General features: G+C 31.1%; 2 protein-coding genes across 4 annotated transcripts in view; one reads left to right on the top strand and one right to left on the bottom strand.

Moving 5' to 3' along the window:
- Positions 1-23,523, bottom strand: part of LOC145329619 (uncharacterized) — a 330,978-nt gene that overhangs the window by 307,181 nt on the left and 274 nt on the right. The window lies entirely within an intron of this gene.
- Positions 196-12,317, top strand: LOC145329621 (uncharacterized). Of its 2 annotated transcripts, XM_080173932.1 has the most exons (14): positions 196-287; positions 528-581; positions 1,118-1,235; positions 2,294-2,357; positions 3,232-3,306; positions 3,857-3,947; positions 5,912-5,991; positions 6,681-6,809; positions 7,015-7,070; positions 8,530-8,570; positions 9,205-9,258; positions 9,818-9,874; positions 11,163-11,246; positions 12,144-12,317. In XM_080173932.1, exons 1-14 carry the CDS (start codon positions 234-236, stop codon positions 12,177-12,179), a joined length of 993 nt encoding a protein of 330 aa, XP_080030058.1. In that variant the 5' UTR covers positions 196-233; the 3' UTR covers positions 12,180-12,317. The 2 variants fall into 2 exon arrangements, with proteins under 2 accessions (XP_080030058.1, XP_080030059.1); XM_080173933.1 differs by lacking the exons at positions 196-287; positions 528-581; positions 1,118-1,235 and adding an exon at positions 1,430-1,690.

Raw genomic sequence — 23,523 nt, 5'->3', positions numbered from 1 at the left:
CCTCGCTACCAAAAGTTGGTATTTTGAAAGAGTTTTATAGTCAATTACAGACTAATGACAGGAATATTATACAGGTTGATAATGTAAAATATTTTATGTGTCCCATTACTTATTTCAGATTATCCAAATTTTGTAATGATTGCAATATCTAAATTGCTGTAACTTTCCTATTTTGGATTTTAATATCATTTTGCTAGAACTCTATTTATTTTTCAGAATAAACCAAAGAAAAAATGGTAGAAAGAAAGTATATGTACTATATAATGCCTTTAGTCATACTATGTTTGGTAAGATAATACGACAAAAAAACAATTTGCACTAAAATTCAAAAGCATTAAATAAAGAAATAATATTCAACTTTATCCCTACATAACCTGTGGTGCTGGTCCCCATTTTAAAAATACAATCGTTAACTTAAGTTACAAGACTATCTAATGCTATAATATGATTATTATCTTAAATTCTCATCTACACTTTTATTGAAAAATTGATAGGAAATTTATTAACTAATTATTTGTTTTCTTTAGGTGGGAGTTTCAAATTATCATGAATTCATAACAGTAAAAAATATTGGGGAAAGGGTGAGGAATTTTATTCAAATTACATTTTCACCCATTGGTCTGTCCTAATTTTTATCAGTCTTTAATAAAAATGCTACTTTAGAGACAAATATTTCTTAATATTTACAGATTTTAAAGAATCTGTTGATTTTTTTTTAATCCTTGAATTTTAAAAAAAGGTAGTGGACTTAAGGGATAAGACAATTGACGATGAATTAATTTATTGCACAAATCAAGTTGTGTTCAAAACCTTTCAACTAACAATTTTAATCTACAGAATGAGTATTTTTGTTTTTCATCATTAGAGATGTACATAACTCTATTTTCCAATGTCTTATCCCTTTAGAACCCTGCATTTAATCAGTAATTCAGGAATACGATATAGCCAACAAGCGAAAAAAAACTTAAAATAATATGTGGGGGGGCAGATAAAATGGTATCTTTACCAAAAAGTGTTGCCCCCCAAAACCACAAAAGATCAGCTGAAGTTACCAAATATTTCGAATTAATTCCGTTGTTGGTTACAGCTGTTAGAAATCTATTTGTTATAATTATAGGCACGCGAAATAAACATTGGAATGGTAGCTTTTGTAACAGGGCTCAGTCAAGTACAAAGTTTGGATGCATCCCAAGGGGTTGCTTATGACCAGTCTTTCTGCTATGCTTATAAAACTGGTTAGTCATGTATTTAGTAGTGAAGTAAAAAGAGTGGATGCATCCCAAGGGGTTGCTTATGACCAGTCTTTCTGCTATGCTTATAAAACTGGTTAGTCATGTATTTAGTAGTGAAGTAAAAAGAGTGGATGCATCCCAAGGGGTTGCTTATGACCAGTCTTTCTGCTATGCTTATAAAACTGGTTAGTCATGTATTTAGTAGTGAAGTAAAAAGAGTGGATGCATCCCAAGGGGTTGCTTATGACCAGTCTTTCTGCTATGCTTATAAAACTGGTTAGTCATGTATTTAGTAGTGAAGTAAAAAGAGTGGATGCATCCCAAGGGGTTGCTTATGACCAGTCTTTCTGCTATGCTTATAAAACTGGTTAGTCATGTATTTAGTAGTGAAGTAAAAAGAGTGGATGCATCCCAAGGGGTTGCTTATGACCAGTCTTTCTGCTATGCTTATAAAACTGGTTAGTCATGTATTTAGTAGTGAAGTAAAAAGAGTGGATGCATCCCAAGGGGTTGCTTATTTCCAGTCTTTCTGCTATGCTTATAAAACTGGTTAGTCATGTATTTAGTAGTGAAGTAAAAAGAGTGGATGCATCCCAAGGGGTTGCTTATGACCAGTCTTTCTGCTATGCTTTCAAAACTGGTTAGTCGTATATTTATTGGCCAATCTCTATCTTTCAACTGAGATATACCAATCCAGCCCCCCCCCCCCTTACATTTATGTTTATAAAAAAATATTTGAATAAATTTGTAGATGTCATATAGGGTAAACCTGGTTTTAATTAAAGAGAGTATTTTAGAATCCTAGATACCCTGTCCCATTTAAAAAAAAAAAAATTTAATTTTGGCCCCCAGCCAAAATATGGTTGATTTAAGCAAAAAAATACCCATGCAAAATATTTATTATGTAATGCAAAAATTGCGATGGTACAAGTACTGCAAAGTTTTTTTTTTTAAATCTGCAATTTAATTGATCTTAAGTAACATATAAAATGAATTAATTGTTCTATATATTCTATTTTAAATCCCATTGAAAGATTAATACTACTAAAGGCTTACTTTAGATGATAGAATAACTGTGCATAAATTAAATGAGCTTCAATCCAAGCCGGCAACTAAGTTAGGAGGGTAAGGATAACAATTTTAGAAGCAAAACTACTCTAGTATGTTGGTATGTAGACGCAACCCAATCTTTCCCACTTTTGTATTAATTTTGTTGGAACATGATTCCAGTTACATCATATTTTTCTTTCCCGAAAAAGGGAAGGGGGAAAGAAAAAAAGAGATGGGAGAAAAGGGGGTTTTCCCCATCTCTTTTGAAGAGATTTTCTTCCCCCCTTCCCTTTTTCGGGAAAGAAAAATATGACGTAACTGGAATCATGTTCCATCAAAATTAATACAAAAGTGGGAAAGATTGGGTTGCGTCTGGTATGTATGTTAATTATACGGTCTAAAATGTCAGTGTTTAAAATATTTTTAAGATTAATAAGGTAAGAAATACTAAAATACAAGCCAGTCTTATTTTTCTGCAAAATATCATATAAAATACTTCAAAATTTTTGGAAACTGTAATTTATTTTTGAAGAAACGACACTGCAAATGTAAGAATATTCTACAAGACTTTGAATCTGTCACTAATTGCGTGTCAGGTGGTATGATATGCATGAATCAACCAATAATAAATGGACGCGCTCTCAGACATACACATTTACAGAAAAATGTATTTTTAAGCATTAAGTTTATATTTATACAAGCGGGTGTGCCCCTAGCATCTTAGCTATATGTATTCGAAGGGATATGGTAGGGCTGAAAAATAGCCTAAAACCATGTCAAGACTTATGTACAAAGATAAAATAGCCTAAAACCATCTAAGGAGAATCAGCGATCAGCAAGATCCTTTGCTAGATACAAAAAAAAAACTTATTACTTTGAAGATTTACTTTTACGCCTATTCTACAAATTTTATTACTACTTGGCATAATAGTCTTTATTTAACCCTTAGGACGTCAGGTTCCGTGGCTGTTCAGTCTCTGGAGGATGTGAGTAAGGAACAGGAGACTCAATACTGTATTCCTAAGTAATAATTATTGTAGCGCCGCAACTTCATAACTAACCTTTCTGACATGGGATTTTTCCCCCGACTTTTTTTCTAAATTCAAGTAGTGCAGTTGCATTTATTATGCCTTTTGGTGAAAAAAAACACTTTACTTTGAAATTGTTAGGCCCCCCTTATTAAGGGTCAAAAACTAATTGCATCAGATTTTTTTGGCTAATTCTTTAAAAAAATAAAAATTTCTAAAAGATGGCAAAGATGGTTTTTCCATGGGCATAAAGTGAACATACAATGGCCAACTAATTAAATTTTCATGTTCTAACTTGATAACATTCTTTTACAACCAACCAATATTTACTTGTTATAATTTATGGTCAGTAAGCTTCAGCTGTTTGAAGAATAACTTTTTAGCGGCATTCCATGCGTTATTGCCTTGGTTGCAGTACCTAAAGTCCAGAACAGGCAAAAATAAAATGACCAATGTCTCATTCCTATATCCCTGATAAATTGTTTAGATTATTGTAATTTTATAGTTTTTATAATTTGTACAAAACTTGTTATACTTTTTATTTAGAAAGATGCATTTCCTATGGTTTGGTAAAGATATACCAGATAAGTATATCAAGAACATTATGTCTTTTAGAAGAAATAATCCTTATTATGAGGTAAAAATATCCATTATTTGACAAGGATGGCAACACTATAAACAGCGAAAAATAAAAAAAAATTATTTGTAAAAATTTTTGAAACCAGGGACTAGGGAATGTGATTCAGACAAACAATTCTATAACATCCAAGTATATGTTAATTCTCAGGGATCTAAAGGGATAAGACAATGACCGATAAATTGAGGTACATCTCTAATGATGATACACAAAAATACCACTTCTGTAGAATACAATGAATGGTTGAAACGTTTGGACACTCAACTAAATCAACCAACTTATCAAAATTCAATAAAAGTTCCCCAGGTTGTTCAGCAAACGAATAAGAAAACGTTATTATACGACTTTAGGGACAGTTGTAAAAAAACAGCCCAATGTCTACTCCCTCAATGCAATGGCTAATTCTCCAATAAAAATCTTATTTCTTCCCATATTATTATTTACACCAAGATAAAAAAAAAACTTTTATTCAAAATAACGATTGTTCCGTTTATGACGGACGTAAATTGTGTATTTTAGAAAAGCTTCATATTTACAGTATACTTTTAACATTTTACTTCTAAGTACACTTGAATAAGTAAAGAAATGTACTTACGTAATTTTGAAGTTTGCTAAGCTACTCCAAATTTGGTAATGATTGTATGTCCGCCTTTTCGCTCGAACGACTAAGATAGCTAAAGCTTATAAGAACAAATGTTGTTGTTTAATTGCTTCATTTTTCTTTCCTTTTTTATAGTTATTACATTAAAGAGTTAACTAGTTTAAAAACCTAAACACCTTAATTTAATTGTTGCCGTGCTACTTTTGGATTAAATTGCCTAGTTTTAGATTAAAACACTTGTTATTTTATGATATACTTTCTATTATAAATAGATTACAGATGTAAATAGATTTATTATGGTTAATTTACTGAAAAAATGACTTGGAACCTACTCCACTTCCCTGCACCCCCCCCCCCCCCTTTGCTCTACACCTCTCTGATACACCCTCTAAAATAGCCAATTGGGATGTTAAGTAAAAAAAACAACCACTCTATTCAGAAATTAGGTAGCTATAAAACAAAAATACCTTTAAAAAGGTTTCGACGCTTTTTCATTACAACTGCATGCCTGTCTGGACAATTGATATTATATAAGTGTATCATATCACAAATAATAGTATACAAGATATGCATAGGCGTCCAAGGGGGGGGGTAATGGGCCAATTGGCACCCCCAAACGATTTTGGGGGTGCCGTAGGCACCCCCAAAATTTTTTTCATTTTACCCCCCCCATTCAAAATTTACCCCTACCCTGGGGGTGCCGTAGGCACCTCCAACCATTTAGGAGGGGGTATTTACCCCCCCCAAACAATTTTGGGGGGGTAAATACACCCCCCAAAATAAAAAATCTCTAATAAAAAAAATTTTTGCGCGCTTCGCGCGCATTTCTAATACTATATATTTAATAAAATTTTAATTACCCCCCCAAAAATTTTACCCCGGGGGTAAATTTTGGGGGGGGTATACTAAATTTACCCCTGCCAACAGATTTCAGGGGGGGTAATTACCCCCCCCAAGCAAATTTTACCCCCGGGGTAAAAATTTTGGGGGGGGTAAAAAAAATTTGCGGCGCGCTTCGCGCGCCATTTTACCCCCCCCAAACACAAATTACCCCCCCCCTAAAAATTTTTTACCCCCCCCAAAATAAAAAGCTTGGACGCCCCTGAAGATATGTATCTGATTCTTTATGTATATTCCGCTGGCATTAAACTAAAGTCATGTTTAAGAAATTTATATCAAAACACCATAAAGCTCATATCCAATTGATTATAAAATAAAACGTTTCTTAGACCCTATAAACGCCACTGGTGTATTTTTAAGACTTTTATTAATTATTTTTTATACCCGTCAATAAGACAGAAGTTATTCTTATTTAATGTGGTACACACTAAATTATAGAATAGTTACATTTCTTTAAATTTAGATAATTCTATGGACAGAAAAAATATCTGATGAATTGAAAAAGAAAAGTTCAGGAATATTTATGCTAAGAAATTTAACAAGGCAAGTTGCTTTCTTTTTTCTTGATTTATAAATTTTTCACAAATGTGAAATCATATATATGTGCGGAAGGGGGTATGGAGGGGTGTCAACTAGGGTGGGTCGATTTTGGACATTTTTATCTGAGACCAAAGCGGGAACTTGCACATGATTTTTTAAAAATATAATACACCTCTGGATGCTTTAAAATTTATCTTCGGTCTAAAAACAACAAGCACCTTAAAATGGGAAGAACTGCTTTATCACTTTTTTACCCCTCAAGAAATACACCCCCCTGACAAAACACTTTGCAAAATCGATTACTTTTTTCTAGGGATCTAAAGAGATAAGACAATGGCCAATAAATTGATGTACATCTCAATGATGATACACAAAATTACCCCTTGTGTTGGTTACAATTAGTAGTTGAAACGTTTGGACACTCAACTTAATGAACCAACCAATCAAACTTCACTAAAAGTCACCGAAGTTGTTAAGCCAAAAAACAAGGAAATAAAAATTTGGGGACTAGTTTAATAAACAGCCCAATGCCCCCCCCCCCCCCCTCCCTGACTTTTTTCTATTATTTGTTTGATATAACACTTTTCAAAGTTTGCTTTTTTGGTTGGTTGTGGAATCTTTCCTTTTAATAATTTTATGAAACCATGATTTACGTAAGTTTTAACAAGTATAAGGATTTTTTTTTCTTTTAGTGAGATAGAAAATTTTACTACCAAAGATTTGATACATGGAGAAAGAAATATGGGAGCAAAATCTGATATAGCTAGATATGAGATGGTCTTTAGACATGGGGGCATGTATCTTGATACTGATTCTATCAGGTTTCATTTATTTTGTAAAACATCTCCAATGATTTTTTGCCATTAAATATTCGTGTAAATAGCATTTCTTTCTTTAGACAGCTATATTCTATAAACCTCTTAAAATTATTGCTAAAAATCTTCTTTTAGATTTAATTCCGCAAAACCTAAAATTATTTATTTCTTATTTCTCTTTGTATAAAACCATAAAAAAATACTATTTTAGTTTGAAGCCATTTTATCAGACTTTGATGCACAGTTTTGTTGCCTATGTTGATAACGGTAACGTATAATGTTTAATACCGAACCTTTTCTATAATTAAGGCCAGTCCGTACTCCGTCCGTACGTTGCGGATAAATGTAGTCGTACTTTTCATAATTATCCTATTAATTTCAAATTTTTCATGATAATTCATGTAACAGTTATATTCAATTTAGAAAGTGTTGCAACTATGTAATCTTTGCCAGAAATTTCTGCTGATTTTAAACTTTTTGACAATAAATTTTGTATGATATATTTATTCAATTCAATTGATTATTTTAACAATGATTCCTAGGACAACAGGTTACATTATTTTTAAAAATCATCTCTTAAATTTGGTCCTAATAATGTAAATATTTTTAAACAGTTCCTACATTTACGCAATTTTATTCAAAATTTAGATTAGACCTAAAAATCTAAATTCTGCTTATTAATTTCTCAACTGTAATGTTTGTTTGTCCTACCGTCTTATTTTAGAGCTTTACTTGTATGTATGTTGTAATCCTTGTTTTAGTTTAGAATGTTACATGTATATTTTAATAAGTGCTCGGCAGCAATGGATCTGCTGCGAATAAGCCTCAAATTCAAACCCTAAGGAAGGATGTTTTGAAAACTAAAAAAGGCTTATAGGCGGTTGATGGCTGCCGAGTCCTAAATTAAATATAATTTGTATACTATTCGCTATATGACCAATTGTAGACATTATACATTATTTCATGTAGAAATTATCAATCTATCATACTATTTGCACTAATAATTAATTACATTACAAATAATTTTATACATTTCACGGCCAGGGATCTAAAGGGATAAGACAATGGTTGATAAATTGATGTACATCCCCAATGATGATAGACAAAATTACCCTTTCTATAGATGATAATTAGTAGTTGAAAACGTTTGGCCACCAGACTTAATGAACCAGCCAATCAAAATTTATAAAAGTCCCTTAAGTTGTAATACCAACGAATAAGAAAACTTTGGGGAGTAGTATAATAAACAGCCCAATATCCCCTCCCTTCCTGGTTCATAGTTGTTAAAGTGACTATCCTCGCGGTATAATAATTTGTCTATGTTGCGTTCAAGTGTCTTCGCAAAAGTGAGAATATTTATCCCTCCCCCAAAATAGTTTATAAACATTCTTGAGACCTAAGAAACAATCATCCTTTTACTTTTATACAAGGATTTGTTCAATGCCAATCACTTCAAAATTAAGTTTACTTTTCTTCATTTTTTATGTTTGAAATAGTTGGACACATCATTAGCTGTTATTAATGAATTTAATAAAATAAAAAAATATTAGTCCAACAATACTGAAATTTATATTATGATTTTTATTATAATATTTGCAGAAAATTGTCTTCAATATAAGATACGACACATGATTTTTCAGTATAGCGCAGAACCGATTCAACCCCCAGTGGATATTAATCGGGTTGGAAGACATAATGGAAATGGTGTAATTATTTTATTTTTTAGGTTACAGAAATATTCAAAACTCAATATTTGGTTTTCCAAAGGTACTAAAACTCAGAGTCATAAATAAAGTATGACCTTTTTTGACAACAAATGTGGACACAAAATGAAAAATTTTCCAAAGTTTTTTTTATCATAACAGACCAAACATATAAACTTAAACTTTAAACCTGTTTGGATGCTTTGATATTTTTTTTTAATGAGGGATTTTCATATTTTGGTCAGGTTTGGACTTCCAGCTGATTCTTAAAATGGCAACAGGTTAATTTCCCTGATGCTAACAAGAGGCTGCACGCGTAGCTGCCAATATTAAACATTACTTTGTATTGTACACCCTAGTAGCTAAAAATAGGCTTTATCGAAACGAACACAATTATTTTTTTCATCCTAAAATATAAAGTATTAAGGTTTTCCGTCTGAAGCTAAAGATCTCGGAAATGGTTTGTCTGACTAGTTTGTGCATCTTCAGGAACCTTTATATATGCCTTTGGATAGTTATAGGATATTTTTATGTCACATCGTCTTTGTTTTTGATGTAGAGTTTAAAATTAATAGCCAAAGTTAAAAAGTGACGTCATAAATGCATCATTGAGCAATATTAAGCATGAATTAATGAGTAGCTTCTTCTTTTGATTATTATTCAAATTCATCAAATTTAGGTAATTTAATTATATTCAGGGTTCAAAACTTTTGGATTACACATTGAGAATGTTAAGAAAACATGTTAAAAAGGTATTATACATTGTTACATATGGAATTTAAAATCTGAATCAAGTGAAGTTCACGGTAAAATATTCCAGGGAACAATTACCTTCAAAAATCTAAGAACTTTAAAGGCTACTAGCTGCAAAACTGCTATACGTACATATAGAAGGCCTACAAAAAATCTAGAATAGTCAAGATCCAATGATGTACAGGGAAAGCTTGACTGAATAAAACACAGGTAAAAGACTTTTTAATGCATTTATTGAGTAATGGCTATTTCTAATTATTTGTATGCCTTCTGTTTAAATTGTGTACTAACCGTATATATATTTTAACTGTTTGGCCGCTAGCAGCCTTTAAAGTTCATACATTTTTGTAGATAATCGGTCACAGGAACATTTTACCGTGAACTGCACTAGATCCTAAAATCATTTACCAAAAAAATTTAAATTCAAATTGAATGTATTATAAACTTAAAGTGGGGGGAGGGGTGAGAAGCTTAAATGTTCATTAATGGTAAAGGTGAAAAAAACGTATAAACACCTCTTATTTCCTTTCTAGTAAAAAAGTAATTAACTATTTTTAGAATCCTGATTTATATGTTCCATTTAAAACTGGGCCCGCTTTTTTTACTGGAGCATTTGTAAGTAATTTCTCAAAACTTTAAAGTGTTTTTTAGCTTTGTGTCTAAGTAATTATTATAATGGATTCATTTTCATTTAGAACAGACTAACGCAAACACTTATAAAGTAGCATTGCTACTAAAAAAGACAAATAGTGAGCACTTGCAATAATCATTAATAAAGCTGACAGTAAAATATAGCCATTCTTTTTTATACAAAATATAAAACAAGAATTCAAGCTTCCAATCATAGAAGCGTAGCTTTAAAAATACTTTTTTTATTACAGCAACTTATGAATAAGGTATTTAAGCCTCCTTAGGCAAAAATAATTTATAGTATTTTATACAATTGTCCACATAAAACCCCCACATATGTAGGAAAAAAACTTAATACCTATATGAACGAACAGACATTGTATGTTAATAAGTCTCCTCGCCTCAAAAAGCAAAGGACAATATCTAAAATTGCGCCAGGTTTTATATTCAAAATTTTGGGAGTAGTCCCTTTTGTAACATCGCCTCATAAGGGGCGATTCGTCGTATTTTTAAAATTGCTTTTTATAGGTTATTTTAGGTTAGGTTAGGTTATATTGGGTAAGATGATTGTCCCACAGGGTTAGGTAATTGGCCCCGCAGGGTTAGAGCCCCCCGCAGGGGCTAGAAATAGGAGAAAAGCCACTGTGAAGAATACGAAGAATTGCCCCATAAGGTGCGATGTTACGAAAGGGACTATACCCAAAATTTGTTATTATTGATGACTTATTTTTGTAGTGTTTGTACTATTGTAATCAACAATTTTGAGTAGTGCAGACATTCTAAATCAATTTGTTTTTCTGTCCTATAGCATTTCAAATACATTGTTTGAAAATTTTCAACTTTTACACATTTCACGCTGATGTACAAACAGTACGCAGATATAACCAGTTTAGCTACAACACTTCCTTCTAATTCAAACAAGTTTTTACTAACAAACAACTGTCGAGCCTTTGATCAGTCAAGCTTTTAGTGAAATCCTAAACACCAGACTAACATACATATCACCTCTTTAATTAAGGATAGTTTATTCAATGATAGTTATTTATCGCATCGCTTTATAGACAGCTTTCCGCGGATATTAAAAGAAAAACTATAGAATTCGGCCTTACAGGGCTAACAAAAATGATATTGATTTTATGAATTTCATTTTAATATTCGTAGAAAATTGTCTGTTCTACGATGCTAAACATGATTTTTCAATATTGCTGAAAACCGGTTCTAATCCAGCGGATATTAATCGTTTTTCGAGCTATTCTGGAAAGAAAAATTTTAGTTGAAGTACAATGACAATGAAGTAAATATGATCCATCAAAAATATTTATGTTTGAAAAATTCATCTATCTCTCTATCCATGCAGGTGTGTGTACAATTTATTTTAGGTAGCGCAACTACTTTATAACAGACGCAATTGCGTACGTCATTACTTCATATCTGTATCAGGATTAAAGTTAATTATTCTAAAAATTATTTTGCGCAAAATTTATTCTAAGATCTAACATAGACATATATCCTATTATATAAAGTAGTAAGGTTTTTTTGTCTGTAGCGAAGGATCTCGCTAACCGCTGAACCGATATGGTTCTCCTTTAGAGTGAAGCTTCTTATAGGTCCCAGGGTGGTTTTAAGCTGTTTAATTTTTATAAAAAAAATCGTTGTAAGGTTTTAAGTTATTTTTCTACACTTTCATTCCCTTCAGTCCCTTCTAATATCCCTAGATACTAGGGACGCAGCCGCTAGTAACTTTAATATTGTGCTATTTTCTTAATCCATTTATCCAAAACAAATGTGTAAACCGTGATTAAAACCTGCGGCTTTAGTGTAATTAATAACGTGTCGACTTTCTGTCCTGGTAAGGTTTATAACTATTTTGGGGAAGGGTACCACCACCATCCCAAGAGAAATCACTCTCTAAAATAAATGTTTGAAACTTTTTCTTTAAAAACTGTAATTGTAAGGAGGGGTTCGACTTCCCCCCCAACCCAAGGTCCCCTATATGCCTCTAGAGGCGTAGCCGCCGATAGTAGTGAAAATAGGGGAATAATGCCATGGCCCAGTAACAAACACAGTCAGGACTTGGTATTATGTCAGTTGTTACTTTATCTAAAACCCGATGTTTTGGACAAGAAATAAGACATTGCTCCCCTAAGTTATCCTTGGCTGTTGGACCTAAAGTTTTAGTAGATAGAGACGAACAGTCAAACAAACATCCCTTCCCAAGTATTTTATTATTTTACTAAAATGTTTGAATTTTTAGAGTTATGATGCGACTTGGACAAAGAAAAATACATAGTTATAATTTTTAGAAAATTATACTTTTTGTGATATTTGTTATTATTTTTATATTATATTTGATATTGATATGTGATATTATGCAAGTACCTACTATTTTAGATTAATTTTACTAAAATAAATGAAAATAAGTAATTTACTACAGTTTGACCTAAAAATAGCATTCGATAGACATAAGTATACACTCCAATATATTTATGAAGATTTATACAATAAATTTGAACAGAATGAAGTTAATTTGACTCAAATGTCAAATTAAATAATAATAAAATATGAAAAATACGTTTGAAAAAAAAATTAATCAAAAGCAAGGTTAATAATTTCTGTAGAAGCGAAGCTGAAAGTAAATTTACATTTTTTACCGAGATCTTAAGAGATAAGGCAAGAGACGATTAATAGATGTAGTTCTCTCATGATAAGCCCTAAATAAGGCCTATATATCAAACATTTTTATTGAATAGTTTAGACACTGCTAGCTAATACTAACAAATCAAGATTATATAAGATTACACAAAGTTTAAAGACAGTAATTGAGAAAGAAATGTTTTGGTACCAGTATAATTTACAGTCCAATGTCCCCTCCCTCCCTGACTTTTGAACGTTATCTTGAGATAAATAAGACAACACGTTTCAAAGAATTTCTTAAGAAATGAGACACATTTATTATCCTATTGTAATTATTAAATTAATAACCTGACTTGGCAAAATGTTCATTCTAAGAAAGAAATACCATTTGTTAGATGATTTAAAGATAATAAAAAAGTTCTTAAAGTGTCACAAATTTCCACATGAACAAGTACAGTACCTGATTAACTATCTATTGTTATCTAAGAGAAAGTTGCAATACTTTATAGAATTTCAACCAAATTTATGATGACAACCTTAAGAAAGAAAAGGGATATGGAATAGTTTTATACTTTTTTCTTCAAAACATAATTGCGATTTTAGTCAAAGGTCGGAAATTGAGAGGTCAATTGATAAAAATTATCCTAAAGATAACTAAGTTTTTGCATTGTCAATTGAGATCTTACAAAATACTGAATATAATTAATTCTTCTTCTTGGGACAGTTATCGAAGCTAGAGTCGAGGCCACTATTAGTATCAATAGAACTACATTAATAATGGATTTATTGGAAAAATCTTATCTACAGATATTAAATATATCTTGATTACCATTTTATAGTTTGTGTAAAGTTATTCCATATGAATGAAAACTGCAATGATATCCCAATTCTTTGCACATTTTATGAGCTAACTTCAGCAAACAAGGTTTCCAACTTTTAGAAAAAATCTCTCAAAAAAAATAGACATGAATCGCATAGAGTATGTGATTTTTAAGTTTTTGTGATGTAGATATGTATTATTTGACCAATTAATAAAAATTTTTGAGCCATACAATTTAGGTAGCTAGACAAAGTGTCTCAAAAATCAGCCATATTAAGTCATTAAAATAAGGGAGATGAGAGGAGAAGTAAAAAAGAAAACCCCTAAACAAGAGATGGGTAATCCCTCATTTTTATGACGTCACAAGGCTGATTTTTTAAGACACTTTGTCCAGTTACAAATTTAGACAAAAACTGTTTTATCAATCTATTATATAATTGAAACAAGGGTGATGAAATGATTGCTTACAATAAGTTTTATGCATTCTCAATTTAGATCGTGCTTTTTGATGTAAATTTTAGAAGGATTTGATAACTTTGTTTCTAGCCCTCCATTTCATGGTTTCTTGCTTTATTCCTTACATATGATAAGCACAAGGGTTATTTACTAAATTTTATCAAATAAAATAAATCAAATCAATATATTTGTGGAACTAGAATATAACTAATGCATTTCTAAGATGGTACCTTTAATATTTTATCAATAAATTTATTTTTCCCTCCTAGACTTACCCCTCACCATATAAAAATCATTCCACTCAAGGTTCATATCTTAATTTTAAAGATTTAAAATAGATCGTTTATGAAAGAGAAAAAAATATTGAAAGCGAAAGGTGGTTTCCTTCAATAAAAATTTTGTTAGGAAAATCATATTTTTAATGCTAATTTTAAGTAAGAAATTTTTTAAAGGTTATTCGTTCTACCTGGTAACCTCAGAAACTATTAATTCTTTGAATGCAAAAATTTGTACGTTGAATGCCTATGGTATATTTAAGTAAAGTTACAAGTGGTGGTGGCTTCATATGCACTTCTAAAATTCTCTAAGATTTACCTAGGTGTCACATTATAATGCAGCTGTCTTTTTTTTTACAAAAATATCTTTTACATACTTTGGTTACTTATACTTTTAATTTATACATTATATTTTTCTTTTCTGGGAAAGAATTTTTATGTAAACTTGAACTTTGGTTCGTAATATAGGAACGCTCACTTAAACCTATGAAAACCGTTTAGAACCCCATTGAAAACTCATGTATTGTATGATTGTATAAAATGTCATTTATTGATTCCGTTTTTGTTGGCCAACTGTATAATCAACTAGGATTAGAACCGGTTTGTTTACCTTAGAAATGATTATTCTAAACTGTAGAAAAAAAAGTTTTATTTGCAAAATAAAACTATTTCTAATGGTATGTAGAGAAACAGAAGGGATGGATGGATTGATGTTGATTGATAGCTGGCAAATTCTCATACCATTAACTAACTATATTATAATACATACATAGATATGGATGGATAGGTGGATAGAAATATAGATAGTTGAATATATTTGGTATTGTTGACAGATTTATACTTGCAAGTATTTTATTAATAAAGTAACCATTTGATTGCACCCTCTTTGTCTTGAGGTCTACCTATGAATTGTATAACACTTTTTAGAGATGGAATTTTAATCCCCCTACCACCACTTTTAAATAGCGGTCGGATATTTTAGGTAGTTGTGCCTCTCCTTTACAAGGGAGCTTCTTACATGTACCGTAACGTTTTTTTACTTTTTGTAGTGGGGAGGGGTACCTTCAATTTTCAAAGTTTAAACGTTCCTAGAAAAATTTAACACCCGATTCTCCTTGTTTTTAATTTACTGTCCTAGATTTTATTAATTTTTTAACAATTGAAATGTGACTTGTAATAATCCATACATTTTTTAGTATCATAGATTCTCCATAACTCACTCGTCCGTCTGAAACACTGCTATTCAGGATGTATGGCTAATTGTTTAGGAAAGAATCCTCTCGCCAATCAACATAATTGTCTATTAATTATACATTTAATCTAGTAAATTTATTGTAATTATGAGCTTCACTACAGATTGATTTCATTCTTGTTTATATTTTGTTATTGTGGAATGTTTTACCTTTATTTGTTTACTTATGTAAATGTTGAGTAATGTAATATGGTGCACAAAGATTGATGAACTGTGGGGTAATCTAACATATACATACATACACATTACGCATATACAGTTCTACATGTACCTCAGGTGGATTCTTAACCTATAAAAAAGAGAATTATTTGCCAATAAAAATCTTGGAAATGGGGTATTCCTATCCAGTTTTTTGTTTAGGAATGAATATTTTTTGCCCGAGGAAATAAATGATGTAGCGATATTTTTATGCTAAAATGTGGTTTAATTTTGGTTTTTAATTTTCATTTTTTCCCCGAGGTAGTCATTTTTTTCCCCGAGGTAATTATGCTTTCTTCTAGTATTTAATAAAAATTCTAAAATCTTCCAAAAAAAATTTAAAATCTTCAAAAAAAAAATTCAAAAATCTTCTAAAAATATTTTCTCAGATTTTCATAAAAATATGACTGTATAGACATGGGAACTTCAGTCGTGCGAGACTTTTGGTGCAGAACTGAGATTCTGTTCACCGGTTGCCATGCTCGGGGGAAAAAAATGACTACCTCGGGGAATAAAATGACTACCTCAGGGAGAAAAAAAGAATATTTACATCCACTATTTAAGGGGTCGTTTATGTGAGAATGGGGTTTTTAAAAGTTAAGCATTGGTTATTGTAGAGATTCTAATTTTTAAAAAAAATTAATCCAAACTATTTAATTCTTAACTTCAAATTCAATGTTTTATATGGTTATGAGGAGTAGGATTTAATTAAATTGTGGCATATCCCTGATAAACAAAATTAACCCTCCTGTAGATTAAAATATCATAGGTGGAAGGGTTTGAACCAAAGAATCAAAATGTAACAAAACTATCCAAAGTTTCTAAGTCATTTACATTAAAATTTTCCCTCCCTCCCTGACTTAAATTTTGATGTATATTATTTTTAGTATGATTGTATTATTATTAAAATTTCGTGTATGTATTTCTGTAACCAGTAGCTTGTTCTGACGTAGTTGGGTAGTGGATGGGTTGAAATCTAGGCCCAAAACTAAGTTACAAGATTTTTTAAGGGGATTGAGGAAATGCTTGGCCAAAACAGGCGCAACTCATTACTATATACAGTTTGGACTTCAAGACAAAAGTCGTTCAATCAAAAGGAAATTTGACAGACTTGGTTTAGATAAGATCTTCTAGTGTATCCCATCCTCGTAAAGGTTATCATATCCACAGGATATTTTTTTCTTAAACTAAACAGTATGCCATATACTTACATACATAATTGTATTTTCCTTGTTTCATATCATTACTTTCTTCACTAATAGATTAAGATTTATTCATGACAAATATAACATCATTTATTATTTATTAGATGCGGAGCTTCTCAATAAATCCCCTCTCTCCTCTATAAGTATATCCACTCTTAGATTAACAAATGAGTATGTATAGATGGTAGTCAATTAAAAATTTAATCGGCTTCTGTTTTATATAACATAGAGAATACTTAAGCATCAAAAAATTAAGTATTAAGGACCTTCTATATAATTTACTTTGTTTGTCGGCCTGTTGGGTTGTTCTTGATATTTTAATCTATGGGGAGGATCCAGTCAAACAAAGTGTTCGGTGAAGCTAAAATTTAAGATTAAAAGCTATGCAAAGTAAAATATTTGAAGAAATTTTGAAAAAAAAAGAGTTTGCACTAATTTCAACTGACCTCTAAATGTCTGGCTTTTTTGAGATCAAAATGAATTTTTAGTTTTCTAGAATTTTACTAAATGCACCTAAAATACTCTAGTCTACATGATATCTGCAAAGTCCCTCTACTCATTTATGCATTGTGGTGTTATGGATGTTGCCATCCTTGTTTATGTACATAATACAAAATCTAATATGTAATATGGTAAAACTTAATTAAATATTTGTCCTCTATTTAATATTTAATTCTAATAATTTATTTATTACATCATTTAATAATGCCATGAAATTCATTCAATTATTAATGCATTAAAAAAAACTGTTCATAATTGGTTAAAATAAACAAAAGAATTACATATAGAACAGTTAAAAAGAATTTTATATTAGCTGGACTAATTAAAAATTAATCACAAACACACACATACATAAAAATTGTAAGACACAAACATACATTCATACAAACCCAAAGAAAAAAAGTTTTTGCATTACTTACAGTAAGTTTGTAAATCTCCCTAAGTTACTTTATATATTGGTTGATGGTATACTATAATGAATAAGGTCAAGGGTGTGCGAAAGGGTTCATTACCCTCTCCCCCCCCCCTTTGTCTTTGAAATATGGAAATTGAAATGTGTATTCCCTTTTTCCCTCTTTTTGATCACACACATCTGAACAATATTGTGCAAAGCGTTTTGCTAGGAGTGGTGAACATTGAGGGGTGGGGGAGTATTTGTAACTACGTTATTTCTTCATCTAATATCTTGCCACCAATAGTTTTTCTATTCAGAAACGTGTCATATAGGGCCAGTGCTGGTTTTATCTTAAGTAAAAAAAATGAAGCCATAAAGTTTCTGTTCAGTTAGGATGTTCAGCTTAGTGTTCATCTTTCAAATGAATAATATATTACATCTATCTATCTATATTTTGTGTTCTTAATTAATTGATGTACAATATACGTGGATATTATAACAGGGGAAAATTCGTCGTCAATTTAGGTTGCTATATCCCCTGTCATTTATTGGTAAGATCGATTAGAGGGAGAGGGGATGGGGTAAAGGAGGTAGAGGGAGGGGATCGTTTTTTTTAGCCCTTTACATGTTTCACTTAATTAGAGAGAATGATAAGTTTGTGCAAGATCTAAGTGATAATAAATCCATTTCTAAATTGATATCTATCTATATCTATGATTGTGTACAAATATGGTGTTTAAATTTAAGGTATGGTTCTAATATCATTATTTAAGAGTTTTAGTTAATTGCATGTCGTTGCATGGCTACTTTTATTAAAATCCAAGGTGTCGACATAAATCATTAACATTGTATACTTCCTGGTTTCACAGGGTTTCCAGTTATCAAATGAATAATAAATACTCCCGTGGACATTTGCAGGTTATATATCAGACCTTCCCTATAAAAAAAATTAGGATATAGTCCCTTTTGTGACAACGCCTCTAAAGGGGCGTTTAGTCGTATTTTCACTAAAGCTTTTGATTATTAGTTATTTTAGGTTAGGTTAGTTAAGTTTGGTTAGGGGATTGCCCTGTAGGGTTAGAGCCCCCGCAGGGTCTAGACATAGACGAAAGGCTTCTGTGAAATTATGAGGACTATACCTAAGTTAGTATACCACCACAAGTATGTAGTAATATTTTCAATAGAATATTGTTTTGTCGATCTGCGACCCAGGACCACATTTATTACAACTTTTTAAAAACCTATAATAGTCAAAGTATTCCATTAAAATTGTACATTGACAAAAGGTTGTTACTTTTGACAGGGTTTACATAGTGGTGTTTCAATAAAACCCACATTTTTTCGGTAAGTTTTATGGAGAATGTAAATGTGAGTATTGATTAAGGCCTTATCGTATACGCGTTATTTCATAAAGATTATTAAAGTCATTCATTTGAATTTTGGTGAAATCTTTAAAGCTAACTTTCTCTTAAATTATAATACTATAAATATATATATCTTAATGATTGCTCTAAACTAAATATCTCTAACATTGTAATTTGCTAGAAATGTATTCATCTTAATGATTGCAGTCTTGGTAATATAATTATGTACAAAGCTAAGGTGGAGCATAATTCTAGATTTCCTAAGAAAATTAAGCATTTCAATTTGTTTTTCAAAATAAAGCAAAAGTAAAGGAAGAAAAAATATAGATAGATAAAATAAATAGCTTTAAGGGACAGATACAAAGATAGGTTAGATAAAAAGATTTCCAAAAAGATAGCTTGATAGATAGATTGATATCTAAGCATACTGTTGAATTGAATGATGTTGGTGAAAGTGATCTAAGTTTATGAGTTGAAGAACCCTTGAATTGAAAGTTGCAAAGTGGAAAACACGGATTAAGTATAACAAATTTTCTTTTCTGTAATTTTATATTTGTTAATTTTAGAACAACTGCTACTCAATGAGATACTTTTTAAACTTTTTATAGTGCCTATAAAAAAAATGACGTAATACCTTCCTACCATTGGTCAATTAAAATGTATACTGGTCTACCATTGGTAATTTAGTCTGTGTAATGGTATATCATTGGTCATTTGTATTGTATGTAGTCATTTTTATAGGCACTATAAACAGCTTCAATACAGATTATGTGACGCAATAAGGATGTCCTGGATAGGAATAACTGTGTGCCTAGCAGTCGGGTTCGAGTCAGAGTCGATAGGTTTTAAATGGTACTTGTGTCTGTTATGTCAGACAGTTGACAGCAATAGTAAGAGTGGGGGAAATATCAAGCTTAACTCATCACCATGCACAAGTAGGTTTCAATTAGAAATTTCCAACACTCCCCTGAAAAAAGTTGAACAAGTTATTTCTTTAATAGAAGGAGAGGCTAGGGTTTTTTATTATCATTAGATCATTTTTGTCACACCATATAAAGCAGGACTGTGTATTTTTTATGGCAACTGTTTATTTTGTTCCAGGACCCCACGTTCAAATGAAATTTTGGGTATTGTCCCTTTCGTGACAATGCCTCTAATGGGGCGTTTCGTCATATTTTCATAGTATCTTTTGATAGGTTATTTTTGGTTAGGTTATGTTATGTAATTGTCCCGCAGGGCTAGGTAGTTTGCCCTGCAGGTTTAGAATCCCCCGCAGGTGCTAGTAAAAGGATAAAATCAACTATGAAAATTTGACGAAACATCCCTTAAGAGGCGTTGTCACGAAAGGGACTATTCTTGAAGTTTTAATATTTTCTGTTAAGATCCTTTAGCCGTGGTTTGAATATAACCCTCTCTCTCTCTCATCTAATATATAAATACAAACACTAACATTTGAAGGGCTCAATATGTATTCAACTTTTTAGCAATAATTTCCGTGATCTTGGTCTTGATATCAAATACGATAATATGGTATTTTTAAACCTCTGCCCCTTTCTAATTAGTGGCATTTTTTTTATAAACATGCAATTTTAATGGTTTTGATTGATTATGTATTTTTGTCCAATCTATGAAAGCCTTGTTACCTTTATGCATAAACATATAAAATAACAAGGATGACAACATCTATAAAAGTGAAGCTCTGAAATCAAACAGTAGAGCATATTTATAATTTGTGACTCTTGGCATAAAAATAGTATCTTGTTTTCCTAGGAATCATTGTTTAAAAAATCAGATGAATAAGATAATTATGTCAAACAAAAGAATTTTGTCAAAAAAGTTAAAAATCAACATGTTTTAAATAAACTTACGGACTTTCTGGTAATGGTTATAATGTGACTATGCTTTCTATGAAGAGTCCACTATCCTAGTTTTGAAATCAATAGGACAACACCACTAAATTAACAAAAAATCTTTGCTTTTAAATATGATATTCTAGTGTGAAAAATAAATTGAAAATTGTTTAGCTTTAATCTGAATTTATTAATATTATTTGAGATAAACAAGAGTTGGAACAAAATCTTTTTAAAACAAACACAAGCTATTTCTCTAATTTTTCCCCTTTTGATAATGATGGAATGAATTTACTATTTTGTACTTTTCATTAAATTATACACTAACTATACTTTCTACTATCAGCAACACTCCTAACACCTAGTGGATCTGTATTTAAAGGGGCAGAAAGAGACTAGAAAAAACAACAACTTAAAATTAAGCCTTAAATTAGAATATAAGATAGTCTAAATCATCAAAGGACCTATATAAATCTTACCTGAAATAGAGAACCCAATCGGATTAGTTTTCAAATATTTCATTTCAGACAAAAAAAAATGATAGGATAGGACATAATTGTTCTGTATGAAAACTTGTCTTCAATTCGGAGTGAATTTATAAGCTATATTCCAAATTTATGATTATTAACTAATACTTAGATAAAACAGGGTAAAGGGAAAATTACATTATAAATGTACTTATATTGAATAAATCTTAAATTTTGTCTAACACTATTTTTCTAAACTAGCGGCTACGCCCATAGAGGCCTTAAGGAAAAAGGGGGGTGGGGGGAGAAGTCGACCCTCATCTTTCCATTTTAGTCTTTAAAAGATAGAAGAAAAAAAGACAGGGCATTTTTTTCTAATGCAATTTTTCTTGAGAGAATACCTTATACAGAAAAAATCTAAAATCTAAACAAAAAAAAACATTATCTTATGATTTAAATATTACTTAATCTTTTTTAAAATTTATATTTGAATTTACTAAAAATTCTTTGTTTAAATTTTTTCACATTTAATTTATGCTTTTAATGTTAACAGTTAAAGTACTATTTATTGTACGTTAGACCTAATAAAAGCATTTGATTATTCTTAAGAAAGCAAGTAATGTGAACACTATTATTGTTGTGTGTAAATTTTTAAAAACTTATCACAAATGGACAAATTTTTATCTAAAAGTAACATAATACTAAAAAAATAGCTAAAACTACTCCACAAATAATAATTAAATTTTCTTGCTGAACTTGACAAAATGCAATTAATCTATAATACAAAGTAGAACGATGTCTGTCTGTCCGTCTGACCGTCTGTCCGTCCGTCTGTCTGTCTGTCCCTTAAGATCTCGGTAACCACTGAACCGATCGGATTCTACTCTTCAGGGTATCTACCTATTGGTCCTGTGGTGGTTTTAAGCTATTTTCTCGGGGGGTGGGACACCCCCAACCCCCCCAAAAACCAAAAAATCCCCCCCCATTTTTTTTTTTTTTTTTTGTTTTTTTTTTGAAGGAGTTTCCATGGTCCTTTATGGTCTCTCGCAATAATTTTTTTTTATCACCTCTTGGGCAAAGCCCCTAGAGGCTAGGGGCGAAGCCGCTAGTATAATTAGAAAGAAAGACCTTTCTTTGCATTTAGTAATGTCAAACCTAAATGCACAGGATTAGAATATGCAAGATTTCAAGGTGTTTCCACGTTTAATCCTTGTATAAAAGTAACAAGATGTTTGCCTGTATGTAACTTACGATCTCGCTACCAGAGGGATTGATATGGTTCTTCTTTACAGTTTAGCTTCTTATAGATTGAGGGAAGTTTTAAAACAATGGATGGAGAAGATACCTACCACACCCCAAAGGAAATCTACCCTGGAAAAAATCCCTCCACCCAAAAGTATGTTTCTTTTACTTTTCTTTTAAAGCTTAGGTTCGACCTAACCACCAACCCCTACCCCCAAGTGCCACTAGGGACATAGCTGCTTGTTATTAATAACCTACACTGAAAGTTGAAATGTGTTTGCTCGTTTCAGGGTGGTATTTTTTTTTTATTTAACTACTTTGAATTAACATCAGCTATGCAAAATTGCGAACGTTTTGTTAAACATTATTCATTTTCCGCCAACTAGAGCGTTCTCTCAACACAGTTAATATTATCCATTAGTGGCTTAACTATTACCATACAAGAATGGATATGTTATTACTTGGATGTTACATTAATTTTCATGTTCTCTGATATAATGAAACACGCAGATGGATTAAAGAATGATCCATTCCACCCCCTTTACCCCATCTTCTCCTACTGGATAAACGAACTGACCAAAAAATAAATTCAATGTGTTTTAAATAAATTGACAACAATTTTCCGAACCTAGTAATAGTGTCTAACTTTTTATCTTTGTGACGTAACAAAAATCGAAGGATGAGAGGGGAGGTGGGAAAGGAAAAAAAAGATGGATTTTTGTTACGTCACAAAGATAAAAAGTTAGACACTATTACTAGGTTCCAATTTTTCTCATGTCATAATATCCACGTATATTTTAAATCCATTAACACAAGGTTTCACGTTTAAAAAAAAAATTAAAACCAATAAAAACCTTTCCATAAAAAACAGCAACCTGGAACAGCCAGACATATGACAAGGAATAATTAAATTCTTTAATATAAAGTAATAATGTTTTTTTTTGTCTAAAGATCTCAATAACTATTAAACCTATTG

Source organism: Acartia tonsa, chromosome 10 (assembly GCF_053477335.1).
Source record: "Acartia tonsa isolate MP-2025a chromosome 10, ASM5347733v1, whole genome shotgun sequence".
Taxonomy (NCBI): Eukaryota; Metazoa; Arthropoda; class Copepoda; order Calanoida; family Acartiidae; genus Acartia; species Acartia tonsa.
This window is presented reverse-complemented; position numbering and strand designations above follow the sequence as displayed.